Source organism: Hyla sarda, chromosome 1 (assembly GCF_029499605.1).
Source record: "Hyla sarda isolate aHylSar1 chromosome 1, aHylSar1.hap1, whole genome shotgun sequence".
NCBI classification, from domain to species: domain Eukaryota; kingdom Metazoa; phylum Chordata; class Amphibia; order Anura; family Hylidae; genus Hyla; species Hyla sarda.
The window spans coordinates 148,525,998-148,553,010 of NC_079189.1; the positions used below are offsets into that span (position 1 = coordinate 148,525,998).

The 27,013-nt window shown below is 38.9% G+C and overlaps 1 protein-coding gene across 7 annotated transcripts in view; it reads left to right on the forward strand.

Annotated features, from left to right (window-relative positions):
* The window catches only part of TTC29 (tetratricopeptide repeat domain 29), a 267,225-nt gene that overhangs the window by 45,576 nt on the left and 194,636 nt on the right, over positions 1-27,013 (forward strand). For all 7 annotated transcript variants that reach the window (XR_008890045.1, XM_056562838.1, XM_056562843.1 and 4 more), the window contains exon 4: positions 2,791-3,014. Coding sequence is in view for 6 of the 7 variants with exons in the window: in XM_056562838.1 (XP_056418813.1) it covers positions 2,791-3,014 (224 nt within the window). In the remaining variant the exon portion in view is untranslated. The remainder of the gene's footprint in view (positions 1-2,790; positions 3,015-27,013) is intronic.

Here is a 27,013-nt window from a genome sequence, read left to right on the forward strand (position 1 = left end):
CGCGCGCGCCCTAGGGAGCGGGGCCGCGCGCGCCGGGACAGAACTGACGGAGAGCGAGTCAGGTACGGGAGCCGGGGTGCGCATCGCGAGCGGGCGCTACCCGCATCGCGAATCGCATCCCGGCCAGAGGCGGTATCGCAGCGCCCCGGGTCCGTGGAACCGACCGGAGCGCTGCAGTGAGAGGAGTGTAGCGAGCGCTCCTGGGAGGAGCGGGGACCCGGAGCGCTCGGCGTAACAAACGCTGCTACATCACCTAAGGGTGTGTAATAGAGATGTATGGGAGCAGGATGTTATCTTCTGTGTGTATGAAATGTATAGGGGGCCCATAGTGGCTTGTCTCAAACCTCTAGCTTAGGGACAGCTTAAAATTAAAGATGGAGCCTGCAGTAGGGAAAACTGGTGAAAATTCCATATTCAAGTTTTATGGCTAGAAATACTGTTATTCTTTACCTACATCTTATAGCTTATCTGGAAAAGTTGGTTAAAAGGTAAATAAAGTCATATTGATACATAATATTTATTATTTTTTTTAATAATTTGATGTAAACAGGTATATTGCAATAAAATCATTTATACATTCCATTTAAGGGTAGGACACATGTGCCTTATTTTGCTGCATATTTTCCTACCCATTGATGCCAATGGGTAGCAAAATCAGCTGCAGAAAATATACAGCAAAATACGGCATGTGTGACCCTACACCCTGAATGTATCATCTGTTCTCCATTTCTAACACTAATTTGTTAATTTGTAGAATCAGGATAATAAAAACCCTTTTCATTTCTTAATCCAAACATTATGGCTAGAAATACTGTTATTCTTTACCTACATCTTATAGCTTATCTGGAAAAGTTTTTATTATTTTGCTGCATATTTTCCTACCCATTGATGCCAATGGGTAGCAAAATCAGCTGCAGAAAATATACAGCAAAATACGGCATGTGTGACCCTACACCCTGAATGTATCATCTGTTCTCCATTTCTAACACTAATTTGTTAATTTGTAGAATCAGGATAATAAAAACCCTTTTCATTTCTTAATCCAAACATTATGGCTAGAAATACTGTTATTCTTTACCTACATCTTATAGCTTATCTGGAAAAGTTGGTTAAAAGGTAAATAAAGTCATATTGATACATAATATTTATTATTTTTTTTAATAATTTGATGTAAACAGGTATATTGCAATAAAATCATTTATACATTCCATTTAAGGGTAGGTCACATGTGCCTTATTTTGCTGCATATTTTCCTACCCATTGATGCCAATGGGTAGCAAAATCAGCTGCAGAAAATATACAGCAAAATACGGCATGTGTGACCCTACACCCTGAATGTATCATCTGTTCTCCATTTCTAACACTAATTTGTTAATTTGTAGAATCAGGATAATAAAAACCCTTTTCATTTCTTAATCCAAACATTATGTAATTTTGTTTATTTCTCAGGTTGTTTAATAAGTGTACAGAAAAATTTGAATTTAAATTGGTTGTAAAATGAAATAGTCAGCAAGTCCATTAATCTAATCCTGGGTCAAACAAGATTCAGAAGCCCCAGACCTCCTTTATTTACTTCTTTACTAAGTGATAACCTTTATGAGCCTTTCTAGTCAATTATTAATGCTAGAACTATATTTTCTATGAAGATTAATGATACATTGTACACAGTGGTAACATTCCTTTTGTGAAATAAAATCATCTGGAAAAGAATATTGCCTGGAATCCAGTGGAGGAGAAATGTCTTATTATCCTGCAGTGGCCAGGTGGAGTCACCACAGCCTCAGACAAACATGTCCTGGAGCATGTGAGAACGTGCCAGCATCTGGGTTCCCCGCTTACCGTATATACTCGAGTGTAAGCCGACCCGAATATAAGCCGAGGCCCCTAATTTTACCCCAAAAACCCAGGAAAAGTTATTGACTCGACTATAAGCCTAGGGTGGGAAATACATCATCCCCCATGTAATCATCCAGACCCCCGTCATCATCACCGCCTGTCAATCCCTTCATCAGTGGTCTTCAACCTGCGGACCTCCAGAGGTTGCAAAACTACAACTCCCAGCATGCCCGGACAGCCATTGGCTGTCCGGGCATGGTGGGTGTTGTAGTTTTGAAACCTCTGGAGGTCCGCAGGTTGAAGACCACTGCGGCCTTCATCATTATCCAGCCCCCCCCCCCCTTTTGTCCTTTTGTTTTGTACTCACCTCCCCTTGGCGGGAAGTTAGGGTGAGCTGGTCCGGGCCATCTATGCTGCAGGGACCGTCCGGTGGGGAGGATTAGTCGTTGCGGGCTGTCCATTTTCACCGGGGATGCCTCTTCTCCGTGCTTCAGGCCCGGCCTTGGACTAGTGACGCTGCCTTGACGACGATGCACAGCGACGTTGCGCATGAACGTCCCTGTGCATCGTCATCAAGGTAACGTCACATACTGGGAGTTGTAGTTTTGCAACTTCTGGAGGTCCGCAGGTTGAAGACCACTGATGAAGGGATTGACAGGCAGAGAGTTCACTCGAGATGAAAAACTCGGCTTATACTCGAGTATATACGGTATGTTGTTTATAAGAAGTTGTGTCGGTACTTCTCTCCAAGTGTGCTCATAGAAACCACTCAAGAGCTGGCTAATGATAAATGTGCAACACAATGCTCAATTACACCACATACATACTGCACAGCTAAACACAGCAAAACACTTGGCACATGACTCCAATGAATGAACAGTAATGTGGAGTGTAATGTACAGAACAGGTAGAAATGAAGGGGCTGTTTAATTATTTGTTTTCTTCTTTGTGCAGTTATCAGAATTCATTCAAGCACAGCATCTGCATAGAAATGCTGCGCCAAGGCTATCACAAGTCTTTCTCAGAACTCTTTACTCTGATTCACAAGTGGAATGCCTTAAGGGATGCTGCAGGGCCTGGGTCAGCCATATGGCAGCAAAAACCCTTGGAGGAGCAGCACGAGAAACTGGATCAACTTCAACATTTCCTGACCAGGGCTGAGGCAGCCCAACGATCAGGTAAGAGGGGGGATTCTGGGTAACAGAGCAGCAGGAGCTGAAGCATTGAGAGCCTGAGGCGAGGATTCTAAATTGTTTCATCTTTGAGTTCGAGACATTACTACAATTTAGCACATATCAGCTTTACTCTTATCAGCCATATAGCAAGATAAGTACTAGATCATAAAGTATAGTTAAAAAGGAAAGTCTGGCATCAAACTATGTCTCTCTAATCCTTTAAAAAGAGAATCAGGCAGAGAAAGGGGTGCATGTATTTTAACATCTCTTCTGGGAATATTGTTGTTTTATATGCACGAGTAGTCTGCTGGGAAGCTTATGTATGCATAGCATTCAGGCAGTGTCATTTTTTTGTTCTGGCACTCTGCAGCATTAAGCAATATTGCAGTGCCATCATGTACTTCCAATATAGACCGTGCAAAGGTAATGAAATAAAATCCAGGTAAAGCAATAAGCAGCCTAGCCAAATGAAATGCTATTCTAACCTAATATTCTGACTTTACTTTTCTATTAAATATTAAAATATGTATTTATTGTGTATGATATGAATGTAATATGCACAATGGCTTTACTCATGGCTATCATTTCTAGGTCTTTAGTCTAATTTTAACATTTGTCTGACCAGTATGGAGAAATCTAAAAATTAAATTGCATACATTATTTTCTTTCTAGGTGTATGTATATTGAAATTTATGATAATTTTATACTATGCAAAGCATATATATATATATATATATATATATGCATGTGTGTTTTATAATGTACATAGTTTATTAACACTCACTATACACCATAGTGACCATAGTTTATTAACACTCACTATACACCATACATTACACTGTTTTGTATTATTACTGTGTTTTTTAAGGAATTATTGAACACTTGACATCACCAAAGGAAATGTTCAAAAATGTTGTATCATTTAAAATTCAGTTTTGGCCTTCAGGACACTTTTTTTTTTTTCCCCATTTATTCATTCATTCATTTATTTGTTCATTTTAAATCTCTGTATTACAACTTTTATAATAATGGACCACATTTTATAATATATTGTAATGTTATTATATATTTTGTTGTTGTTGTTGTTGTTGTTGGGAGAGGGAGACACTGGAAAAACAACAATTCTGCCACTATCTTTAAGGTTTAGTTTTTATAGCATTGTGCAGTATACATTACATTTACTTTAGGTTGTCATGGCGATACCAGTTTATTTAGTTTGTTTCATGTTTTACTCACAACAACACTTTTCCAAAAAGTTACTTGTTTTGTGTCTCTACATTCCAAAAGCCATAACTTTTTTTTATTTTTTTCATCAACCTTAATTTTTTTAACTTTTTGGGAAGCAGGTTGAAGAAAAACAGCATTGCTGACTTTTTTATGTTTGTGCAATGTGTGGGATAAATAGCATGGTAATGTTATTCTTTCAATAACTGTAATAATATATTGCAATATTTCTTTTTTTAAACTTTCAGGAGGTCTATTAGGACCTGCCACTTACAGATGGGGAAATGCATTGACACCATTAGGGTCACCAATTGCAGGGTCACCAATGGGATGACAAAAAAAACTCCTTCCTCTTGATAATCACAGAGATGCTGTGGTCAGCAGGCATCTAAGGGGTAACTTGCCAGTATAACCTAAGTATATGATCCCAGCTTTTAGAGTGGGGTATAAGCTGCATAGTAAAGCTGTAGGTGGTGTTGCATGCACATTTTCTGTCGTACGACATCACTGTGACATACTTATATGTAAGTAAGGAAGTAAGAAGGGAACCTCTTCCTGTAAGTGGACATATATCAGATGGAGATATTTCCTACTGGTCCTGATGATCATTTGAGCACATCATCTATAAACACATTATCACTGTGAGAATCACTGTTGACAGCTACACTCATGTAGTAACAGCCTTTATAAGAAAACTTTCAATCCCTGCAGTTTACCATGCTTAGTGTTAAAAGGGGTACTCCACTGGCCAATGTTCGGGAGTAAATGTTCTGAACACTATTTTCGCACTGCGGGGGTCGGCCAAGCCCCTTGTGACAACACGGCCACGCCCTCTCAAGTATATGGGAGGGAGCGTGACGGCGTGAACATTTACTTCCAAACCTTGGCCAGTGGAGTACCCCTTTAATAATTTAATACCCCTTCAATGATGACCAAAGGACAGGCTCCATTTCTTGCATTATTAAAGGGGTTATCCAGTAATAGAAAAACAGAGCTTATTTCTTTCAAATCCGCTTCCCATCTGTCTCCAGGATGGGTGTGGTATTTCAACTTGGCTCCAGAACCATATCCAACCTTGAAATAGACGGGGAACATTTTTTGAAAAAAATTAGCTTTGTTTATCTATTCCTGGATAACCCCTTTAACGTAAACTGTAGTAGTCATATTAATTCCGGACTTACTCATATACTATAAGTGGCAGAGTGATGTTTTATCGTTTTATGTTTTACCAAATGCTCCTTTTTAGGCAGCCATCTTATGAACACAAGAGCCACACAAGGATGCAAGAAGGTGGTCAACATCTTTAAGTGTGAATCCCAAACTTTGAAACTCTGGTGTTGAAATGTATTTCATCACAGCCTGGGGGCTAACAACTACCCATAGAGCTGTCCTGTAATGTAAGGGTATATATTAGGTATGCCATAACAGATTATTATGCATAACAAAATGCATTTGCTTAATGCATTGGCATTCAGGAATAATCTAGTATATTACACCCAAAAATAAGTTTAAAGGGGTATTCCGGTGGAAAACTATTTTTTTTCTATATATATATATATATATATATATATATATATCAACTGGCTCCAGAAAGATAAACAGATTTATAAATTACTTATGTTAAAAAAAAATCTTAATCCTTCCAGTACTTATCAGCTGGTGTATACTACAGAGAAAGTTGAGTTGTTCTTTTCTGTCTGATCACAGTGCTCTCTGCTGACACCTGTGTTTGTGTCAGGAAATGTCCAAAGTAAGGGCAAATCCCCATGGCAAACCTCTCCTGCTCTGGACAGTTCTTGACATGGACAGAGGTGTCAGCAGAAAGTACTGTGTTCAGACAGAAAAGAACGATACAACTTCCTCTGTAGTATATAGCAGCTGATAAGTACTGGAAGGATTAAGATTTTTTTACTAGAAGTAATTTACAAATCTGTTTAACTTTCTAACACCAGTTGATTTGGAAAAAAATTATTTTCCACCAGAGTACCCCTTTAAAGAAAGGGTTGTTCAGCATTTGTTCATCTTTTTTTAAAGGGACTGAATTAAGAGGGAATATTCACGTGCCCAATTTCTCACTGCTGCCATTCCAATGATTACAAGGTCTCAGCTACCACTTCCTGGCCCTCTCTTTACAGACAGGAAAAGCTTGCTTGCCACTAGTCACTTCTGTAACTCTGAGATTTTGGATGGTGTGCCAATCTCATCGAAGGGAAAAAAAGGAAGTGTGTCCAGCACTTATCTTCACAGTTAAAAATAAAGCGTATCTGAAAGCCTGCAAAAAGCGCAGCAGACCCAGTTTTCAGTCTGCTTAAAAAAACGAGTACGGTAAGAAATTTAGTCAACCTGAGACACTAGCTGACTCTGGGCGGCTCATTTAAATCAATGGGGTACAGCGTGGATCTGACAGAGATTTTGTAGGAGGCCTAGATGTGAATGCACGCTCAGGCTGGAATTCCACTGAGCATTTTTTTTGCAAAAATAAATAAAAATGTAAAAAATTTCAATTTTCCCGCACAGAGTGTTAATTCAGTGAAAAAACGCAGCGACCAGATGTTAGCTGCAAGTCAATAGTAAAGTGCAAAATGCCAGATCCACTTTCAGTTTGGCATTTTTTTAAATCCTTTTGGCGTTTTGCAGCAATTTTGGGCTCTGGTTTTTCAAAATGCCCAACAAAACCTAGTTTGGCGTTTTTTCCACAGAAATCGTGGTGTTTTCCTCCCAAGAAAAACGCCATATTGATTTTAACTTTTACGTTTTTGCCGGTGGTTTTTATTCTTTTTTGGACTTTATCGATCCAAAAAAGTGATGGAGATACCTTTTTTATGAAAATTTCGTAGGGTACCATTAAAAAAAATTATCAAAAAGATACAGTAGTGATGGAAAAAAATTGTATTTAACAAAATCTATCTTTTTTAATAACGAAATTTTTATAAAATTTTAAACAGGGATCAATTTATGTGGGCGGACAGGGCAATACAAATTTAGCCGACAATTATAAAAATGTAGTGTGTGCGTGTTTTTCGCTTTTTTTTTCAACATTTTTTAGGTAATACTTCTACTCCCAGCATGGAACACTCTGTTCCATGATGGGATTAGTAGTACCTGTACTAATTGACAGATCGCCCCAGGTCCGTTGCGATCCTCCTGTATAATTTATAAAATGGGCCGACCACTCTTCTATGGTACCCTGCACTGCCATATATATACACCTATTCTAGAGCTGGGCGGTATGACCAAAAATGTGTATCACAGTATTTTTTTAAATTTTGGCGGTATCACGGTATTTAACGGTATTGGGGGGGGGGGCTTGTTAAAGTGTCAGAACATCAGGGTTTCCCCAACCAGTGTGCCTCCAGCTGTAGCAAAACTACAACTCCCAGCATGCCTGGACAGCCTGCGGCTGTCTGGGCATGCTCATCCCCGCTTTCAGTTTGTCTTGAGCCCGCGGCATACCGGCCGCCCCCCCAGCTGATTCCTGTAGCTGGGAGCCAGCGTTAATAGCCAACATGCGGCGATTGCTGCGGGCGGCTTTTAACCCTTTAGATAGCCGCTGTCAAAGTTGACAACGGCGTTTAAAGAGACATTTAAATGCTCCCTAGTGGTCCAGTAGGGTGGATTGCCCCCCTGCAGCGCGATCGTGGGGGGCGATCCACTTCTGAGGTAGCCGGAGTTCTTACCTCTTCCTCCGGGTCTGCTGCTGCGCAGTGAATGATAAAGCCTGGCGAACGCAGAGCACACGGATCAATATGGTTCTATGGAACCATATTGATCTGAATGAGGAATCAAATGATTCCTCCTAAAAGTCCCCTAAGGGGACTAAAAGTGTAAAAAAAAAAAAAAAACACATTAACCCCTTCCTTATTAAAAGTTGAAATCACCCCCCTTTTCCCAAATTCCATCTAAAAAATATTTAACCATAATAAAAATAAACATATGTGATATCTCCGCGTGCGTAAATGTCCGAACTATAAAAATATATCATTAATTAAACAGCACAGTCAATGGTGTACGCACAAAGAAATTCCAAAGACCAAAATAGCTTACTTTTGGTCATCATGAAAAAATTTATAAAAAGCGATCCAAAAAGTCCGATCAATACAAAAATGGTACCGCTAAAAACTTCAGATCATGGCGCAAAATATGACCACCCTGTACACCTAAAAATAAAAAAGTTATAGGGGTCAGAAGATGACAATTTTAAACGTATTAATTTTCCTGCATGATTTTTTCCAGAAATAAGACAAAATCAAACCTATATAAGTAGGGTATCATTTTTAACGTATGGACCTAAAGAATAAAGATAAGGTGTCATTTTAACGAAAAATTTACTGCGTAGAAGTGAAAGCCCCCAAACTTACAAAATTGTGTTTTTTCTTCAATTTTGTCTCACAATGATTTATTTTTTGCTTTAACCATAGATTTTTAGGTAAAATGACTAATGTTTTAAAAGGTGAGGAGGAAAAAAAGAAAGTGCAAAAATGGAAAAACCCTGCATCCTTAAGGGTTAAAACTCTACACCAAATTTATACCTAAAAATCTGCATATGATTTTGAAACACGTTGCAAATCAACACATATTTTAAATGTTCATTCCTAAAACTTGAAAAAGTCAAACTTGTTTTAGTAAATATTCCTGGGCAATCAGCATAAAAAAGGTTTTGTTGCTGGTGGACTTGTAAAGATGCTTCAATACAACTGGTATCCCCTGATATACATTTTGGGGGGAGATTTATCAAAGCCTGTAGAGAGGAAAAGTTGACCAGTTGCCCATAGCAACCAATCAAATTGCTTCTTTTATTTTTAATGAGGCCTCTGAAAAATAAAAGAAGCGATCTGATTGGTTGCTATGGGCGACTGTTCAACTTTTGAAAAATCTCCCCCTTTATCTCTAAGATACCTGGCTAATGGTTCTAAAGGAATATTGTACAGAAGGAGCAATAGTAAGCACCCCAACATGCCCTCTTGTCAAGTGTTAGAGAGTCTGCTGGTTTGTGTTTAGATTTAGTAAATATTTTTTTAGGGTAGAGTCACATGTAGCAGGAAATCCACTCCGCAGCGGGAAATCCTCTGCAGATTCTGCTACAAGCAGACACACATAGCTATGCCGCTGCAGCCCTTTGTTTGCAGTAAGGTTTGGAGATGGATCTAAATGCCACAGCCACGTCAGCACATTGAGCCTGCCTCCAAACCTTACTGCAGGGCTGCGGCGGGATAGCCCTGTGTGTCTGCTTGTAGCAGGACCTGCAATGTATGTCCCTACCCTAAAAAATTAAAAGTAAAATAAAAAAGCTGATTTTTCACTATGGACATCAATTCACAGGTTACGTGCGACTGTGACTTGCTTGCGACTTCTCTGCAATGTGGTGTTTTTGTTAGAAGCCAAGTCTGAAATGTGTCACCGCTGAGCCCTAACCTAAGCGTTATCTAAAGCCACGTTGCTGATATTAGTGACAGCTGATCTCCCAGCTGTGGTGAATTGTAAAAATGTCTGCAAGTCTGTTCACCAATGTTAAAGCGGTACTCCACTGGAAAAAAAATTTTAAATCAATTGGTGCCATAAAGTTAAACAGATTTGTAAATTACTTCTATTAAAAAAATCTTAATCCTTCCAGTACTTATCAGCTGCTGTATTCTCCACAGGAAGTTCTTTTCTTTTTGAATTTCCTTTCTGCCTGACCACAGTGCTCTCTGCTGACACCTCTGTCTATTTTAGGAACTGTCCAGAGTAGAAGCAAATCCCCATAGAAAACCTATCCTGCTCTGGATAGTTCCTAAAATGAACAGAGGTTTCAGCAGAGTTCACTGTGGTCAGGGAGAAAGGAAATTCAAAAAGAAAAGAACTTCCTGTGGATCATAGCAGAAGCTGATAAGTACTGTAAGATTTTTAACAACAAAACTTTCTGGCACTAGTTGATTAAAAAATTTTTTTGGAGTATCCCTTTAAGGCTACAATCACATCATGATTTTGCCATACTGTTTTGAATAATTATTATTATTTTTTTTTTGGAAAACATTTAGCTCAAAAACTGACAAAACTGTATGCAATTCGTGTGCTCATAAAGTTTGCATTGACTACAATGTAATAAAAACTATAATTTTACAAAACACTTTGTAAACAAAAAAAGGACAGAACAGGATGCAAAACTGTGGTAGACTACAGTTTTGTGCATGGGGGAAAAAACTTACACAATCTGGTACATATTTTTGTGTACATTTTTATATGGGTGGTCAGTGCATAAGGCAAGCAATACGGTTGTATGCTTTTCAAATACAAAACTGATTCAAAACAGTATGGTAAAATTGTGATGTGAATGCACCCTTAAAGGGGTACTCTCGTTTTTTTTTTTTTTTTAATCAACTGGTGCCAGAAAGTTAAACAGATTTGTAAATCACTTGTATTAAAAAATCTTAATCCTTCCAGTACTTTTTTAGGGGCTGTATACTAAAGAGAAATCCAAAAAAGAAATGCATTTCCTCTGATGTCATGACCATGGTGCTCTCTGCTGACCTCTGCTGTCCATTTTAGGAACTGTCCAGTGCAAGAGAAAATCCCCATAGCAACCAGTTGATTTAAAAAAAAAAAAAAAAAGTTTTCCACGGGAGTACCCATTTAAGATGCAAGCTCTAATATAGGTCTGTAGATTGGAACTTAACCCCTTAAGGACCAAGCCCATTTTGACCTTTAAAGGGGTATTTCACCCCTAGACATCTTATCCCCTATCCAAAGCATACTGGATAAGATGTCTGATATCGGGGGTCCCGACTTCTGGGGAACCCAGCAATCTCCCTGCTGCACCCGGCGTTCATTTAGAGTGTCAGAGGCAGCGCTGGAGGCTCGTGAAGTCACGGGCATGCCCACTTGTGATGTCATGGCCACACCCCTCAATGCAAGTCTATGGGAGGGGGCGTGACGACCATCACGCCCCCTCCGATAGACTTGCATTGAGGGGGCGTGGACGTGACATCATGAGCCTCTGCCCCGCATCGCTAGTCATCCAACACGGAGCGAAGTTCGCTTTGTGTACTAGATGTCTGGGGTGCCGCAGCAGAGTTCGCAGGGGTCCCCAGTGGCGGGATCCCTGCGTTCAGACATCTTATCCCCTATCCTTTGGATAGGGGATAAGATGTCTAGGGGCAGAGTACCCCTTTAAGGACCATGGCAATTTTATTTTTGTGTTTTTGTTTTTTCCTCCTCGCCTTCTAAAACCCATATGAGGGCTTGTTTTTTGCATGACCAATTGTACAGGGTGGGCCATTTATATGGATACACCTTAATAAAATGGGAATGGTTGGTGATATTAACTTCCTTTTTGTGGCACATTAGTATATGTGAGGGGGGAAACTTTTCAAGATGGGTGGTGACCATGGCGGACATTTTGAAGTCGGCCATTTTGAATCCAACTTTTTTTTTTCAATAGGAAGAGGGTCATGTGACACATGAAAAACAATGATGTGCTTGGTTTTAACGTAACTTTATTCTTTCATGAGTTATTTACAAGTTTCTGACCACTTATAAAATGTGTTCAATGTGCTGCCCATTGTGTTGGATTGTCAATGCAACCCTCTTCTCCCACTCTTCACACACTGATAGCAACCCCGCAGGAGAAATGCTAGCACAGGCTTCCAGTATCCGTAGTTTCAGGTGCTGCACATCTCGTATCTTCACAGCATAGACAATTGCCTTCAGATGACCCCAAAGATAAAAGTCTAAGGGTACAAAGATAGTGGGGCCATTCTTCATCAATGGAAACCTCAAGGCCACTGGATATGCGAAATTGCTACATGATGATGTGTTTCCCTCTTTATGCACTAAAGCTGGCACGTTCCCTGAGTTTTTCCAGCAAGATGGTACACCACCACATTATGGGTGTCCGGTCCTAGCATTCCTAGATGAACGGTTTCCTGGAAAGTGGATTGATCGTCGTGGGCCAGTTGAATGGCTCCGAAGGTCTCCCAATCTGGCCCCCTTAGACTTTTATCTTTGGGGTCATCTGAAGGCAATTGTCTATGCTGTGAAGATACAAGATGTGCAGCACCTGAAACTACGGATACTGGAAGCCTGTGCTAGCATTTCTCCTGCGGTGTTGCTATCAGTGTGTGAAGAGTGGGAGAAGAGGGTTGCATTGACAATCCAGCACAATGGGCAGCACATTGAACACATTTTATAAGTGGTCAGAAACTTGTAAATAACTCATGAAAGAATAAAGTTACGTTAAAACCAAGCACATCATTGTTTTTCTTGTGAAATTCCCAATATGTTTGATGCGTCACATGACCCTCTTCCTATTGAAAAAACAAAAGTTGGATTCAAAATGACCGACTTCAAAATGGCCACCATGGTCACCACCCATCTTGAAAAGTTTCCCCCCTCACATATACTAATGTGCCACAAACAGGAAGTTAATATCACCAACCATTCCCATTTTATTAAGGTGTATGCATAAAAATGGCCCACCCTGTAGACTCACGATGTGTGATACATTACATGCAAGCCCACCAAAACTAACAAAATCACTTCACGACACCATTTCTCACGTCAGAAGTAGCTGTGGCATCCAGAGGCTATGTTACGTGTAAGTGTAGGATTTACTTTGGCATTGGCTCAGTTTCTTCTGCTGTTTCCATCTTGACTAATATTGTACATAGTAAATGAGGACAATCTGTAACCTTACATTGGATATTTGGAATATAAAAAGATGGACAGATGTTAAAATCAATAAACAGTAAAATAAAACAGAACGGGGGAAATTTTATAGCAATGAAGTGACAGCAAAAACATTCTTTCACCAAGAGTTTTAATTGCCATACAATGTAAGCTTTAATATTAATATTTCATAACTTACTGCTATACTAGTAAAGTATGCATTGTAAAGCAGATTTCTACAGTTGTAGTTAATTTTTTTCTGTGCGGTGTAACATTGTGACTTTTTGAAAATTAGCAAATGATAAATGAGTGACCTCTACATCCAAAATCGTCTACCAAGACCAGTTTGGAAAAAGCACTTAACTAGTAGAAAAAGACCAGAAGAAGGTAAAAAAGAAATGAAAAATTCCCTCTATTATCATTATAGACTCTTACTCTTTTATCGACTACTTTTACTATAGTACTTACTAGACATGTTTCAAACCTATCTCAACCTCCTCCTCAGTAGATGTATATATCCATAAGTTGTTAGTGTCCTCATTTGTATGTGTGTTCAGGACATACTCATTATAACCTGGACCAGACCTTGACCACAATGGTCCTGATTTACTAAGAGTGGAGTGTAGGTTTATTTGTGGGTTTTAGTTCCCTACAATTGTTTTCCACAGTATTTACTAAGGTTTCCCTACATTTTCCACTTTCCCTACATTTTGCTTTTTTTACACATGCTCTGATCTGTCGGGTTTTCCTCCTCCATTACATTTTCTGTGGAAACCTTAGTATATATGCTGGGTTTTTGTGAAAATGTCGGGAACATGCCCCTTTTAGTTGACCAAGCCCCCTATTTCCGACGGCCATGCCCCTTTTTCGAGTTTTCCATGTAAAATGGAGTTAGTTTTTTTTTGTTGTTGTTTTTTTTTGTTGTTGTTTTTTTAACCCCTTAAGGACTCTGGGTTTTTCTGTCTTTGCACTTTCATTTTTTTCTCATTACCTTTAAAAAAATCATAATTCTTTAAATTTTGCACCTAAAAATGTATATGATGGCTTATTTTTTGAGCCACCAATTCTACTTTGTACTGACATCAGTCATTTTACCCAAAAATCTACTGTGAAACAGAAAAAAAATTATTGTGCAACAAAATTGAAGAAAAAACGCCATCTTGTAACTTTTGGGGGCTTGCGTTTCTACACAGTACATTTTTCTTTATTCTTTAGGTCCATACAGTTAAAATGATACCCTACTTATATAGGTCTGATTTTGTCGTACTTCTGGAAAAAATCATAATACATGCAGGAAAATTTGTACGTTTAAAATTGTTATCTTCTGACCCCTATAATTTTATTTTTCTGCTTACGGGGCGGTATGAGGGCTCATTTTTTGTGCTGTGATGTTTTTAGCGGTACCATTTTTGTATTGATCGGACTTTTTGATCGCTTTCTATTAAATTTTTCATGATATACAAAGTGACCAAAAATACGTTATTTTGGACTTCTTAATTTTTTTGCGTATACGTCATTGACCTTGCAGTTTAATTAACGATATATTTTTATAATTCAGACATTTCCGCACGCGAACAGCCGACAGAGCTAGCCGGGGATACTTTACTTTCACTTTAGACGCGGCAATTGTTAAGCATTTAAGTATGGTCAAGCATGTGCGCTACTTGTCCAAGTCTGTGGGGCTGATGGAAAAATCTGACCACTTTGGAGTGGCCTCAGAAACCTCCAAGCAAGTCAGTACTGGTAACAGTTTTAACCGGTTGGCGTCTAAGGACCAGCCGGCTCGTTCTGAGATGGCAACCGTTGTATTACACGTCATACCGGCCGGCCTCCAGCTGATTCCTGTAGCTGGGGGCCGGCGTTAATAGCCAACATGCGGCCGCAGCCGGCTATTAACCCTTCAGATCGCCGCTGTCAAAGTTGACAGGGGCGTCTAAAGGGACATTTGAACCAACCCTGGTGGTCCAGTGGGGTGGAAGCCCCCCCCGCAGCGCGATCGTGGGGGAGGGGGTGCGATCCACTGCTGAGGTAGCCGGAGGGCTTACCTCTCGTCCTATGTCGGCTGCTGTGCTGTGAATGATAAAGCCTGGCAGCCTGTGCAGAGCACACAGATCAGTGTGGTTCTATGAAACCACATTGATCTGTATGATGAGTCTAATGATTCCTCCCAAAAGTCCCCAAAAGTCCCCTAAAAAAAGTTGAATAAAAAGTTCAAAATCAACACCCATTAAAGGGGTACTAAGCCCCTAGACATCTTATCCCCTATCCAAAGGATAGGGGATAAGATGTCAGATCGCCGTGGTCCCGCTGCTGGGGACCCCGGGGATCGCTGCTGCAGCACCCCGCTATCATTACTGCGCAGAGCGAGATCGCTCTGCACGTAATGACGGGCAATACAGGGGCCGGAGCATCGTTCCGTCACGGCTCCGCCCCTCGTGATGTCACGGCTCCGCCCCCGTCAATACAAGTCTATGGGAGGGGGTGTGGCGGTCGTCACGCCCCCTTCCATAGACTTGCATTAAGGCCCCTGTATCGCCCGTCATTACGCACAGAGCGAACTCGCTCTGTGCAGTAATGATGGCGGGGTGCCGCAGCAGCGATCACCGGGGTCCCCAGCAGCGGGACCGCGGCGATCTGACATCTTATCCCCTATCCTTTTGATAGGGGATAAGATGCCAGGGGCGGAGTACCCCTTTAACCCCTTCCTTATGAAAAATTTGAATCACCCCCCTTTTCCCAAGTCCCATAAAAAAATATGTTACCATAATAAAAATAAACATATGTGGTATCGCCGCATGCATAAATGTCCGAACTCTAAAAAGATATCGTTAATTAAACCGCACGGTCAATGGCGTACGTCCAAAGTCCAAAATAGTGTATTTTTGGTAACATTTTATATCATGGAAAAAATGAATAAAAAGCGATCAAAAAGTCAGATCAATACAAAAATGGTATTGCTAAAAACTTCAGATCACGGCGCAAAAAAAATTAGCCCACATACTGGGTCGGGCCCGGCCTCTAACAACGACAGGGACCCGTGGCTAATAGTGCGCAGCACTGATCGCGGTGCCAAGTGCTATTAAACCTTTAGACGTGGTCTTCAAAGTTGATTGCCGCATCTAAAGTGAAAGTAAAGAGCCCCCGGCTAGCTCAGTGGGATGTTCGGGCCCGCCACGGCGAACCAAACAGCTGGAGGACACAAGGAGGGTGCCTACCTTCCTCCTGTATGTCCAATCGCCGAATCACCAATTTTGTCACACAATTTTAATTTTTTTTCCGTTTCGCCGTAGGTTTTTGGGTAAAATGACTGATGTCATTACAAAGTAGAATTGGTGGTGCAAAAAATAAACCATCATATGGATTTTTAGGTGCAAAATTTTAAGATTAATGATTTTTTACGGGTAAGGAGGAAAAAACGAAAGCGCAAAAACAGAAAAACCCTTAAGGGGTTAAACGTATTAATTTTCGTACATGTAGTTATGCAGCAAAAAAAGTTTGTACATACAATATTAATAAATACCAATACCAGTACTAAAATACTAATACTAAAGAATATATTCAATGTTGTTGTCCCTAGCATATAAGGTAAAATTGTCATTGTCCAGTGTTGTCAAATTGTAAATGAACTCCCAAAAAAACAGAAGCTGTTAATATATGGAGAAATATCTCTACAATTGCAGATGTCAAAAAACAACATCTAATGTACAATATGCTAGATATAGAATAATTATTGTGCTTTTAATATCATCTATAATAATATCCATTGATCACTATGTATTAACATGACTTTACAGCTAGTGAGTTGTATAATTCAATTGTTTAAAAAAACAATGTGGGTGGAAAGGAGCCTGGTGCCACATTGGGTCATGTGTTAGAAATGACTGCTAGCATGTGCTAGATGTTCACAATGTATAGGGGGGTTGTTGTGTGGGGTAATTTCATTACCCATATTCAGTGCTTGAGGACATGCTTTGTGGCACTAAATGGGTTATGTAAAATGAATAGATTGAGAAACAGTTGGTCATCTTATTGATTTATCTTGCTTGTCACAGCTGCACACCAGACTAAATGTCTAGTCACATTACTAGTATACAAATGGATTTATCATATCATATATCCTATAGTATATTACATTGACATTATTTTTCTTGTGAGCGTGCTATTTCTGGCCTAAAACATATTATTTCTATGTTTTTTTCACAAATAGTTGAGAAATAGGATATTGGGTTTGGATAGAAGTAACTAAATAGATACCTGCTGTTCATGCCCCAGAACTGTGACAAACTGAAACATCTGTTTGTTTCTTAATAGAGTTTATTCTATTCTGTTGGTAGAAAAATCCCAGAAATTAGGTTAAATAATTAACCTTTAGTGCTTGTCGTGTCATCTCACCCTTTTATTTATGGTGCTTATATTAAGAGAATAACATTATTAACTTCTTTTATATCAAATTATATAGACTTCTGCTCCTCAATCTCATTTAGTATGGACCAATTGAAATTACATTCATTCATTCTTTTTTACTCTTCACCCATCAGCTTCTTTATTACTAGCATTATAATAAAAGAGATTGGGTATATTGTGATCAATGAGAAACAAATTATGAAGTCAAGATAGTATGAAGATATGATAGAAACAATTCTGCGCAAGATAACTAGATGATTATACCGCAATATAATATGTGGACATTGATATTAGCAGGTAATTTTGGACGAATTGTAAAGCAGTTTAAAAGTTAAAAAAAACATGTCCATAAAATTAGCAGTGACTGCCATAAAACATTGCAATAAAACATGTTATCTGCAAGGCACTCATATTTGTAATTATGACTGCCTATTTTTATATTTGCCAAAAATAGTAATTTCAAATGTTATTTCAATGTGGGAACCTCTTTAAAAAATAAATCCTAGGATAGCCTTACTTCTATTCTCATGTCAAAGAAACAAATTCTATATTCTGTCCAACAGTTGTTGCCTATTTTACTTGCCCTAATACCAGGCATCTTAAGCAGGCTCAGGATTCCATCCCTTCTGTATCTCGCCTGGGTCCAAGAAACCTCAAGGTTCTAGGGAACCCTGGTTAGAAAACACTGATCTAAATCTTGTAATGCTGTTGTGAATTTAGGGATTTTTTGGGGTTGTTGACATCCGATTCATGAAGGCCACACCTCACAACTTAGAGGAATTCTGCTTTGTGGCAAACAGGACACCTTTAGATGTCTTCAGGAGTCCATAACTTGAGCAATAGGGATGTAATTTTTATACTATGGCTGTTTGTTGTGTAAAGCCATATTTACAAAAGTAGATAAATAAATTTAATGCCAGTGGTCCACTCTCTCCGGCATACTGCTCTTCTTGGTGGCACAGTCCACAGTCAGGGGTTTTCTTCACTCACATGGCATAGTCCATGTCCATGTTTCTGATCCTGGCTCCTCGCTGGCTTCTGAACCTGTGCTGCTTGCCCTGATAAGTTGGCCTGCCTTCCTGACCATCAACTACACATGCACTCTGCCAACCCAGACCATAGTCTGTACTCAGATTCCCCTCTGACTCCTTGGTGCTTTGCATTTGTGTTTCTTGGCCTGCATGGTTAGCTGCCAGCTGTACCAGGACCACTCCTAGAGTTAGCTTCCTCATGGCGGTTTGTAGTGAAACCAACATTTCTGTAGGGGGTTAAAGGGTAAAATAATGATTACCACTTAGACAATGCACCTCAGAACTTATCCAAAGACAAACTTGTTAGGTGGCACAGTGGGTCCTTTCCCATTGTCCTTTACAATTACTTTGTAGTAAAGGAAGAAGGGAGCAAACAATGTGCCAACATAACTGTTATTTAAGGTAAAAGATCAATGACATCATAACAGTGACAAAAGACGCCTGTGCCACAACTCTGAGCTATGTTTACCATCAGTAATACAATCAGTGGGGCTTTAGTTAAATGTAGATGATTAATCCTTTCCTACATTCTAAAGTCATTGATATCTGTATATCTGTATAGTTTGGAAATTTTTAATGTTTTACTAAAATCATAGCAATTCATTATAGTTATTTGCTGTCCAATATACAAGGAAACAGAGGATCCACACTGCGTGAAAGCTTTTGTAGTCCAATCTTTAGCAAGGTAGTTAAAATCATATCAGTTTTAGGAAGACTCATACTTGATATCATACTTCATATCTCCTTTAAAAAGGTTAATGTCTGTACAATCCCATCTGGCACTTTAGATTTGAAAGATCGCTCACTGGGAGAAATTGTCGAGTAATTAAGTCTCACTCGATAAACACTGCAATTCCTCCAAGAGATTTCATAGGGACATTCATTTTCTAAATTGGAAGATTTCAAGGTTTCTCTTTAACAGTGAAAAAAAGCACATGTACACGAATAAATATGAGATACAACAATATAATTGACAAAAGTCATGCAGTATATGTGCATATGTACCTACTGTAATTGGTAATCTGCAGTGTTGGTGACCTTATGATCCTGACTTCATTTTTCTTTAATTCTCCATCTCTTTACTCTTGTTTTTTTTACATAGTATGTTTTTTTGATTATAATTGGAACAATTGGAAGTTGTGCAGTTAAATATACTGTACTATTCTCTGTAAACTAGGGCATCTAAAGTTTTTCCTACTGGGACCTCACATTGTGATGCTTGGGCATCGCTAGTGGTAGAAGTCCATGGCAAAATGAAAACCAGATACTCTGCACATAGCTATTTCAGGCTAGCTATAGCCTGACTGCAGTTCTTATTGATGGAGAAATAAACTCCAACATCACTGCTATAGGTAACATATCGCCACCATACTAATGCAGACAGATTTTTAAGGGACTAAAGATGCACAGCAAGAGTTAAAGCCATTAATATTTATCTGTTGGAAATTTTACCTGTGTGATCCCTGCCAATCAGAATGCAGGGACAATGTTTCCTTTAATTATTTACATTGGCACAATTGCATCCCCTTCATTGTGTTTGTCTGTTGAGATCCCTGAGGGCAGAACCCCCCCCCTCCCCCCTCCAATTAAACGTTTATGTTCTATCCATTTGAGAGGTGATACATTTTGAGTTGTCAGGTAACCCCTTTGAAAGGGTTTTTTGCAGCAAAATTTATAGATGTCCCATCCTCGTGATAAGTCATAGATATCAAAATGGTGGGGTCCCAAAACTAAGTAACCCCACTGATCAGCTGTTTTCCAAAGCCACAGAGCTAGCTTTCAGGGTTCTTGTCCTTCCCCTGCTCCACTTGCTTTTCATTACACCTCAGCTACACCTCAGCTGATACTAACAAGCAGCTCCAAGTTTCCCTGGCCACCTGCTGATCATCCATGCCTTTTCCTGCTGGGTCCTGGCTATTTAAGCTGCATTAGTCCAGACTATCTCAGCACTTGCATGGTATCTGATCTGTGATTTCCAAGCATGTTTCTGTGTTCCTGATTTTAATTTCCAATATGACCTGAGCCTGGCTGACATTTTCTCTGGATCCTGATCCTGGTTCTTACATTGCTGCTTTCCAGTATCCAGCAGCTATTCCTAAGTACCCATTTTGGCTACTGACTCCTGATTATGTGTTTAACCAAGTCCCTGAATTCCACTATTGTTTGTTCTTTATGTTTTATTTATTTATTTATTTTTTAATAAAGGTGTGATTTGTACTGCATCTGGTTCTGTGATTTTTGATACCAGTATTCCTAGAAAACTGAGCTGGAACAAACAGGTCAGTAGATTGTATTGTGGCTAGCTGGGTTATTGCAGATTAGCTCCCATTGTAGTGAATTTGTTGATATTATTGACATTCCTATTGTATCACCACCGTTCCTTTCAGATTATAAACTTGCAAACAATAGTATGCCACTTGTGCTTAGAAGCCTATTGTATAGCACTGCAAGAAATGTTGGCAGATGAGAAAAATTATTATTCAGTTATACATCAAATTCTATTGGTTTGGTAGTGACTCTTGTTAGTGGTTGTGACCAGTGAAGGAGACCAAGAAATCATAGACAGGCTAGAATATTAGATAATAGATAGAGGAAAGTGCACAAACTTGTAGATTATTTTAGTATGAAATGATTGTGAATATACAATACAATATAGTGTGTATGAAAATCCCAGTTACCCTTCAAACCCCCAGGACACAATATGTGTATTTATTTTACTTGTGTGTTAAAAGAAAATGGAGTTTTTCCTTTTTGTGACATTGTCAGAGAGGGTCATCCTTTGTCCAAAGACATTGTGCTGCAGTGGTTATCTGTGCAATCCTCATTGTTATTCATAGACCGGATTGTCACTCGGAGGTCACATAAGTTCATTCAATCAAAGCTTAGCCTATAACAATATTCAGCCTTGGGTCACTTTCCCCTCATGAGACCTCTCTGGGTCCAGTACCTGGAGTATTTTGCATAATATCATAAAATACTTTTTTCCTAAGTGCTACATGTAATGTTTTCTCTGGTTAAAATACTTCTCACTTATTCTTCACAATGCTTTGTCTTTAGGCATGTTTAGCATTGCTGTCTTGTAGCCAAACAGTTGGGGAGATTTATCAAGACCTGTCCAGAGGAAAAGTTGCTGAGTTGCCCATAGCAACCAATCAGATCACTTCTTTCATTTTTAAAAAAGCCTGTGAAAAATGAAAGAAGGGATCTGATTGGTTGCTATGGGCAACTCAGCAACTTTTCCTCTGGACAGAATTTGATAAATCTCCCTCAGTGTGTTTCCATGTATTCATTATATCTACTTGTAAAATCTTGTATATGAATTCTTGTATATCATTTTACCATTATTCTTTTTTAATTAAATTATTATAATTTTTTATTAAAGGGAATATGTCAGCTTTTGGATATGACCCGAGCTGCTGACAGTGTTATAAGGCAGCTTGAGCACTAAGCTCTGTGCAGGTGCACGATTTCCACAGAACTTAGTGCTGAAAGCCGAGCCCTGTTTGTCAGTCAAGCAGGCAGAGGGTGGGGAAATGGAAAGGCGTTCCAGCCTGGGACATTTTGTGGCCTTGGGAACACCTCTTATGGGAAAAAAATATTTTTCTCTATATATACAAAACAGCACCATTACCTATACTGCTGCATTTAAATAGGCACTGCTATTTCAACAAACTTTGCATAGGTCAATAGTACAAACAAAATAATACAAACTCCCCCCTCCTGTTGCTCAAGTCATCTCTGAAAAGCAGCTCAGCTTTTTCTTGTGTTTGCAAGACAAGCTATACAAGTCTATAAAGGGCGGAGCTTCACCCAACTCTTTGAGAACTTCAAATTATAGATGAAGCCTGCAGAGCAGAAATCTGCATTAACTGTAGTTGAAATCTACCCCAGCTCAGAGGTGGTGTACATTTCAGAAAAGGCACACAGGGCAGCCTTAGATGCAACAGGATTTATGTAGAGGTGTGGACCTCTACAAAAATCCTGTATGCCCATGCACTGACAGGGAAAAAATTCTGACCAGCATGTAAGGTGCTTGAGGTTTTTTGGCACCATAGGGGCTTCCTAAATGTGACATGCCCCCCCCCCCCCCCCAAAAAAAAACCATTTCAGAAAAACTCACTCTCCAAAATCCCATTGTCACTCCTTCCCTTCTTAGCCCTCTAGTGCTCCCACAGAGCACCTGACATACACATATGAGATATTTCCTTACTTGAGAGAAATTGATTTACAAATTTTAGGGGCATTTCTCTCCTTTTACCCCTTGTAAAAATTCAAAAACTGGGTCTACAAAAACATGCGAGTGTAAAAAATGAAGATTTTGAATTTTCTCCTTCACTTTGCTGCTATTCCTATGAAACACCTAAAGGGTTAACACACTTACTGAATGTCATTTTGAATACTTTGAGGGGTGCAGTTTTTATAATGGGGTCATGAAAAATTCAGATTTAAAAAATTTTGGGGAAAATTACTGCTGAACTTTGAAGCCCTCTGATGTCTTCCAAAAGTAAAAACATGTCAACATTATGATGCAAAAATAAAGTAGACATTTTGTATGTGTGAATCAATATATAATTTATTTGGGATGTCCATTTTCCTAATAAGCAGAGAGCACCAAGAAATGATGCAAGTATCAACGAAAATGTACCACTAACATAAAGTAGAATATGTATATGTTACGAAAAAACTATCTTGGAGTCATAATTAAAAGTAAAAGCATCCGAGAGTTGTTAATGCTTAAAGTGACAGTGGTCAGATTTGCAAAAAAGGGCTGTGTCCTTAAGGTGAAAATGAGCTGCGTCCTTAAGAGGTTGAGTGATAAATGGGTGAACGTGTTTTTGGAAGTTTCCAATTATTTACAGTTGTTTTCCTGGTGGCTGTAAAAATATGCGTGCAAACCCATCTAATGTATCTTGACTTCAATATATAGTATCGCTAGTGCTGGTTATGTGGGAAAACAGTGATCTGCTGACTTTTTGACATATTATTACAATATTAAATTGTATAGCCACAATCACCTGTAAATTGTAGATGCAAGATCTACGTGAAATTGTACTCATTTCATTTGAACAAAACAACAGATAAATAGAATTAAGTTTGTAAAATAAAATTGTAAAAACAGCTAAACAAAACACATTTTTTATGAAAACATTTTATTTATTAACAGGATACCCCCAGATATATACTTATTTTATGATTCCATATGAAGCTGAGGATCGCATAAAAAACAAAATAAATGAATGAGAATTAAATGGTAACATGTATGAACCTGACAATAGTGCACCCTAAATTGCAACATGTCCTGCGAAAAAACAAAACCTATGAAGGTGCCATAAATGTATAAATCATCAGATAAAGTAATAATACCTGAGCAGCAAAGGACCATGAATGTAGAGTTTTTCTTTTTAAAGTAATTGACCACAATTACCTCAAAAGTGAGCAAGAACCCCATAAGAGGCACCTGTCAACAGATATATATACTTACAGAGTGAAAGCATAAAAGTCAGGTATAATTTAACACCGAGCAGCTTATCTCTTCACCTGTCATTTGGTGACACATCCAAGGGTACCAATAGTAAGAGTCATAAACAAAAAAAAGTTGTGCCCTATTATTTGTAAAGGAAACACTGTATGGTCAATTAGCTTTTTGGTTATCAGGCAAGTATATAATAAAGCATTTAGGCCAATATGTCATCAACATATTTCTGTTAGTGTCAGGCCTGTATAGGTAGAGGTCATACTTTTCAACAGTCTTTTTTTCCCCTTATGACTGCCATATAAACTGGACCTTTGAACAAAGGGAAAGCTTGCATAACAAACAAATCTCCAAAATGTTTTGGGGACATTGGGGGCAGAGAAATGGTGTGGCATCTTGCATTTTAGGGGTCATATGTTAAAATGAGTGATGTTGGTGTACACATTATAAGTCATGGCCTCCATCAGATGCATTTAGATCTATTAGACCATAGATCCGTCACAGCATCATGGCTTCCATTCTTGTATGCAGAGACTCAGATATAAGTTTTAGTTTGCATTGTTAGACAGTTGTGTATAAAATACGTATTTTGCTACCTGATACCTTAAAGCAGCTTAGCTGAAATTATTTAAACTACACTTTTAAGCTCCGAATGTTAAACACAATAATTGTAATGGTATCTATAATCATTCATAATGTTCATCCCATTTTTTTATCTTGAGACTCTTGTTTTTCAGAATTACATTTGCCAGTGGGTATCTGCACATTGGCATCTCTGTCCATATCTGACATCTGCTCCATGTAGCTCAAAGCAGTGCTCATTAGCCTTGATACTTAACAGATAATCTGTTTAATTTCTTTTTATTGAAAAGCAACCAGTGAGGAAAAGTACATGCAGCTTATGTGTTCCTCTTTAGGTGGCCAAAGATGTTTGCCTGTTTCAATCTGTGTACAACAGTAAATATATAGTCCACCTAGAGTCATTAAAAGTCTTTGAAGCACAAATGCACTGTTGTAAAAGTTATATAGTCAGTTGACCTTTAGTCTCAAATAGGTATTCAGCAATACAAATTATTTGCGAATAATTGTGTCTTGACGACTGAAATGATAATATTTTTGAACACAACCAGTTCTCCTGTGTGGCATGAAGCATGGCAGAGAATCAGAGAAAGTGGAAAGATGTCACAGCCTACATCTTCGATACGGCTTCTCTGGTCAGCCTTAAATAAATAGCGTAATGAAGTTAGAGATGATAGCATTTAGTGACCTAACATCTGGCCTGATACAGTGTGCCAAGAATCGAGGGCACACAATCAATGTTTACAGCTTCATTTAATGGACAAATTGGAGCCCTGTTGCTCTCCCTGCAGATGTCTCATGACTTTCATGTCTTCTTAAAAGCTACCATGAGTGCTTTGACATCAGGATTTTACTCAATAGGACACATTTTGCTTTTTGCTCACAGCTTCATATTTCAGTCACCCTAATAGCTGTGAAGCTCAAAACACTTTTTGTCAAATCTTGGGTAAGGTGTGGGGGCATCATGGCATGACGTATATGGCACAGGTCTTATTATATGTTTTGCATTTAGATTTGTTTTTCTTTTTTTAAAGAAGTATTAGAATCCATGCAGTTCACAAATCAGCCACATCATGTTTTTCAGTATATACTATACAGAACCTATATAAATTCATAGAAAGTGATATAATAATAATATATATTCTGCTAATTATAGTTCAGAATGTTGTCTGAGCAGGTAATTAGTCAGTATTGAAAGTTAAAGGGGTACTTCACCCCTAGACATCTCCATGGAATAGGGAATAATGTCTGATAGCGGGGGTCCCACCGCTGGGGACTCCTGCGATCTCCCTGCTGCACCTGGCATTCGTTTAGAGCGTCAGGTGCAGCATCGGAGGTTTGTGACGTCACAGCCACGCGCCCTCAATGCAAGTCTTTAGGAGGGTGCATGGCGACCGCCACGCCCCCTCGCATAGACTTGTATTGAGGGGGCGTGCCTGTGACGTCACGGTGGAGCGTGACCGTGACGTCACGAGCCACCACCCCGCATCACCAGTCATCTGGCTCGGAGTAAAATTTGTTCTGTGCACCAGATGTCTGGGGTGCCACAGCCGAGATCGCGGGGGTCCCATGCGTCGGGACCCCCGCGATCCGACATCTTATCCCCTATCCTTTGGAGTACCCCTTTAATGTTTTTACCTTTTTAAAGCTAAATTTCTGAATGTTTCCATACATATTTATATGAAATGTAGAATATGATACCACAACTTATGATAACAAACTTGTAGAGTGTAAATATAGTTTAATGAGTGTATTTATTATACATGGAAGAAAAGGCAAATATAAAATTGTAATAATCTGGCACAGGCTGGTGTAGACTTGTCGACCAAAGTAGGCTACAAAAATAAAACTAGGTGCAGGTTATGGCATTGGTCTAGGGGCAATACACCGAGAAATAATCTGCTACACGAGGATGGGATGAGAAAATCCCATACTGGAAAGTAGCTGCTAAAAAATTCCCAGGTCAAGCAGAATCTTATGTGAGACCATTGTTGATAATGGATAGTAAATGTGAGCTTCAAACATGGAGCAACTTACGACTAGGCAATAAGATCCTATAACCTCATAAAGGCAAGTTCTGTTGGAAATAAAATTGCATAACCAGGGGCATGAAAAAGAATCCAGCAGCTGCTTGCTGTCACATAAATGGCATGCAAAATTACAGATTCCCCTGGGTATAGATGTGATTAAATGTGATGCCTGTGTTAGAGTTCCACTATGTAGAAATCACTGATCAATGATCAAATTAATATGATTAAGAAATGTTTTTGCTTAAATACACCAAATTATTCATGGATACTTCAAATGGACATTTGTTTTTGGTGTGTTACACACCTTGTATAACATTCTTTATTAAAAACAAATTTCAAGAGTTTGTAAATTAATGAATTCCGTTCTTTCATTGTATTATAGTACCTGCATGAATACCATAACTGTATATATATGTGCATAAATATTAGTAATATGTATATACTTATACAATCAGAAAACAATTTATATAGTTTTATAGGGGATATATTTTCTGAGTACTATAGTGTGGGGTAGGTTCATACTGCATTCCTTTTTTTTTTTTTTGCTTTTTAATCACGTTTTGAAAGAAAGAAAAATAATTATTGAATTGGTACTGCAAAATTGCAGTCAGTTTAGTG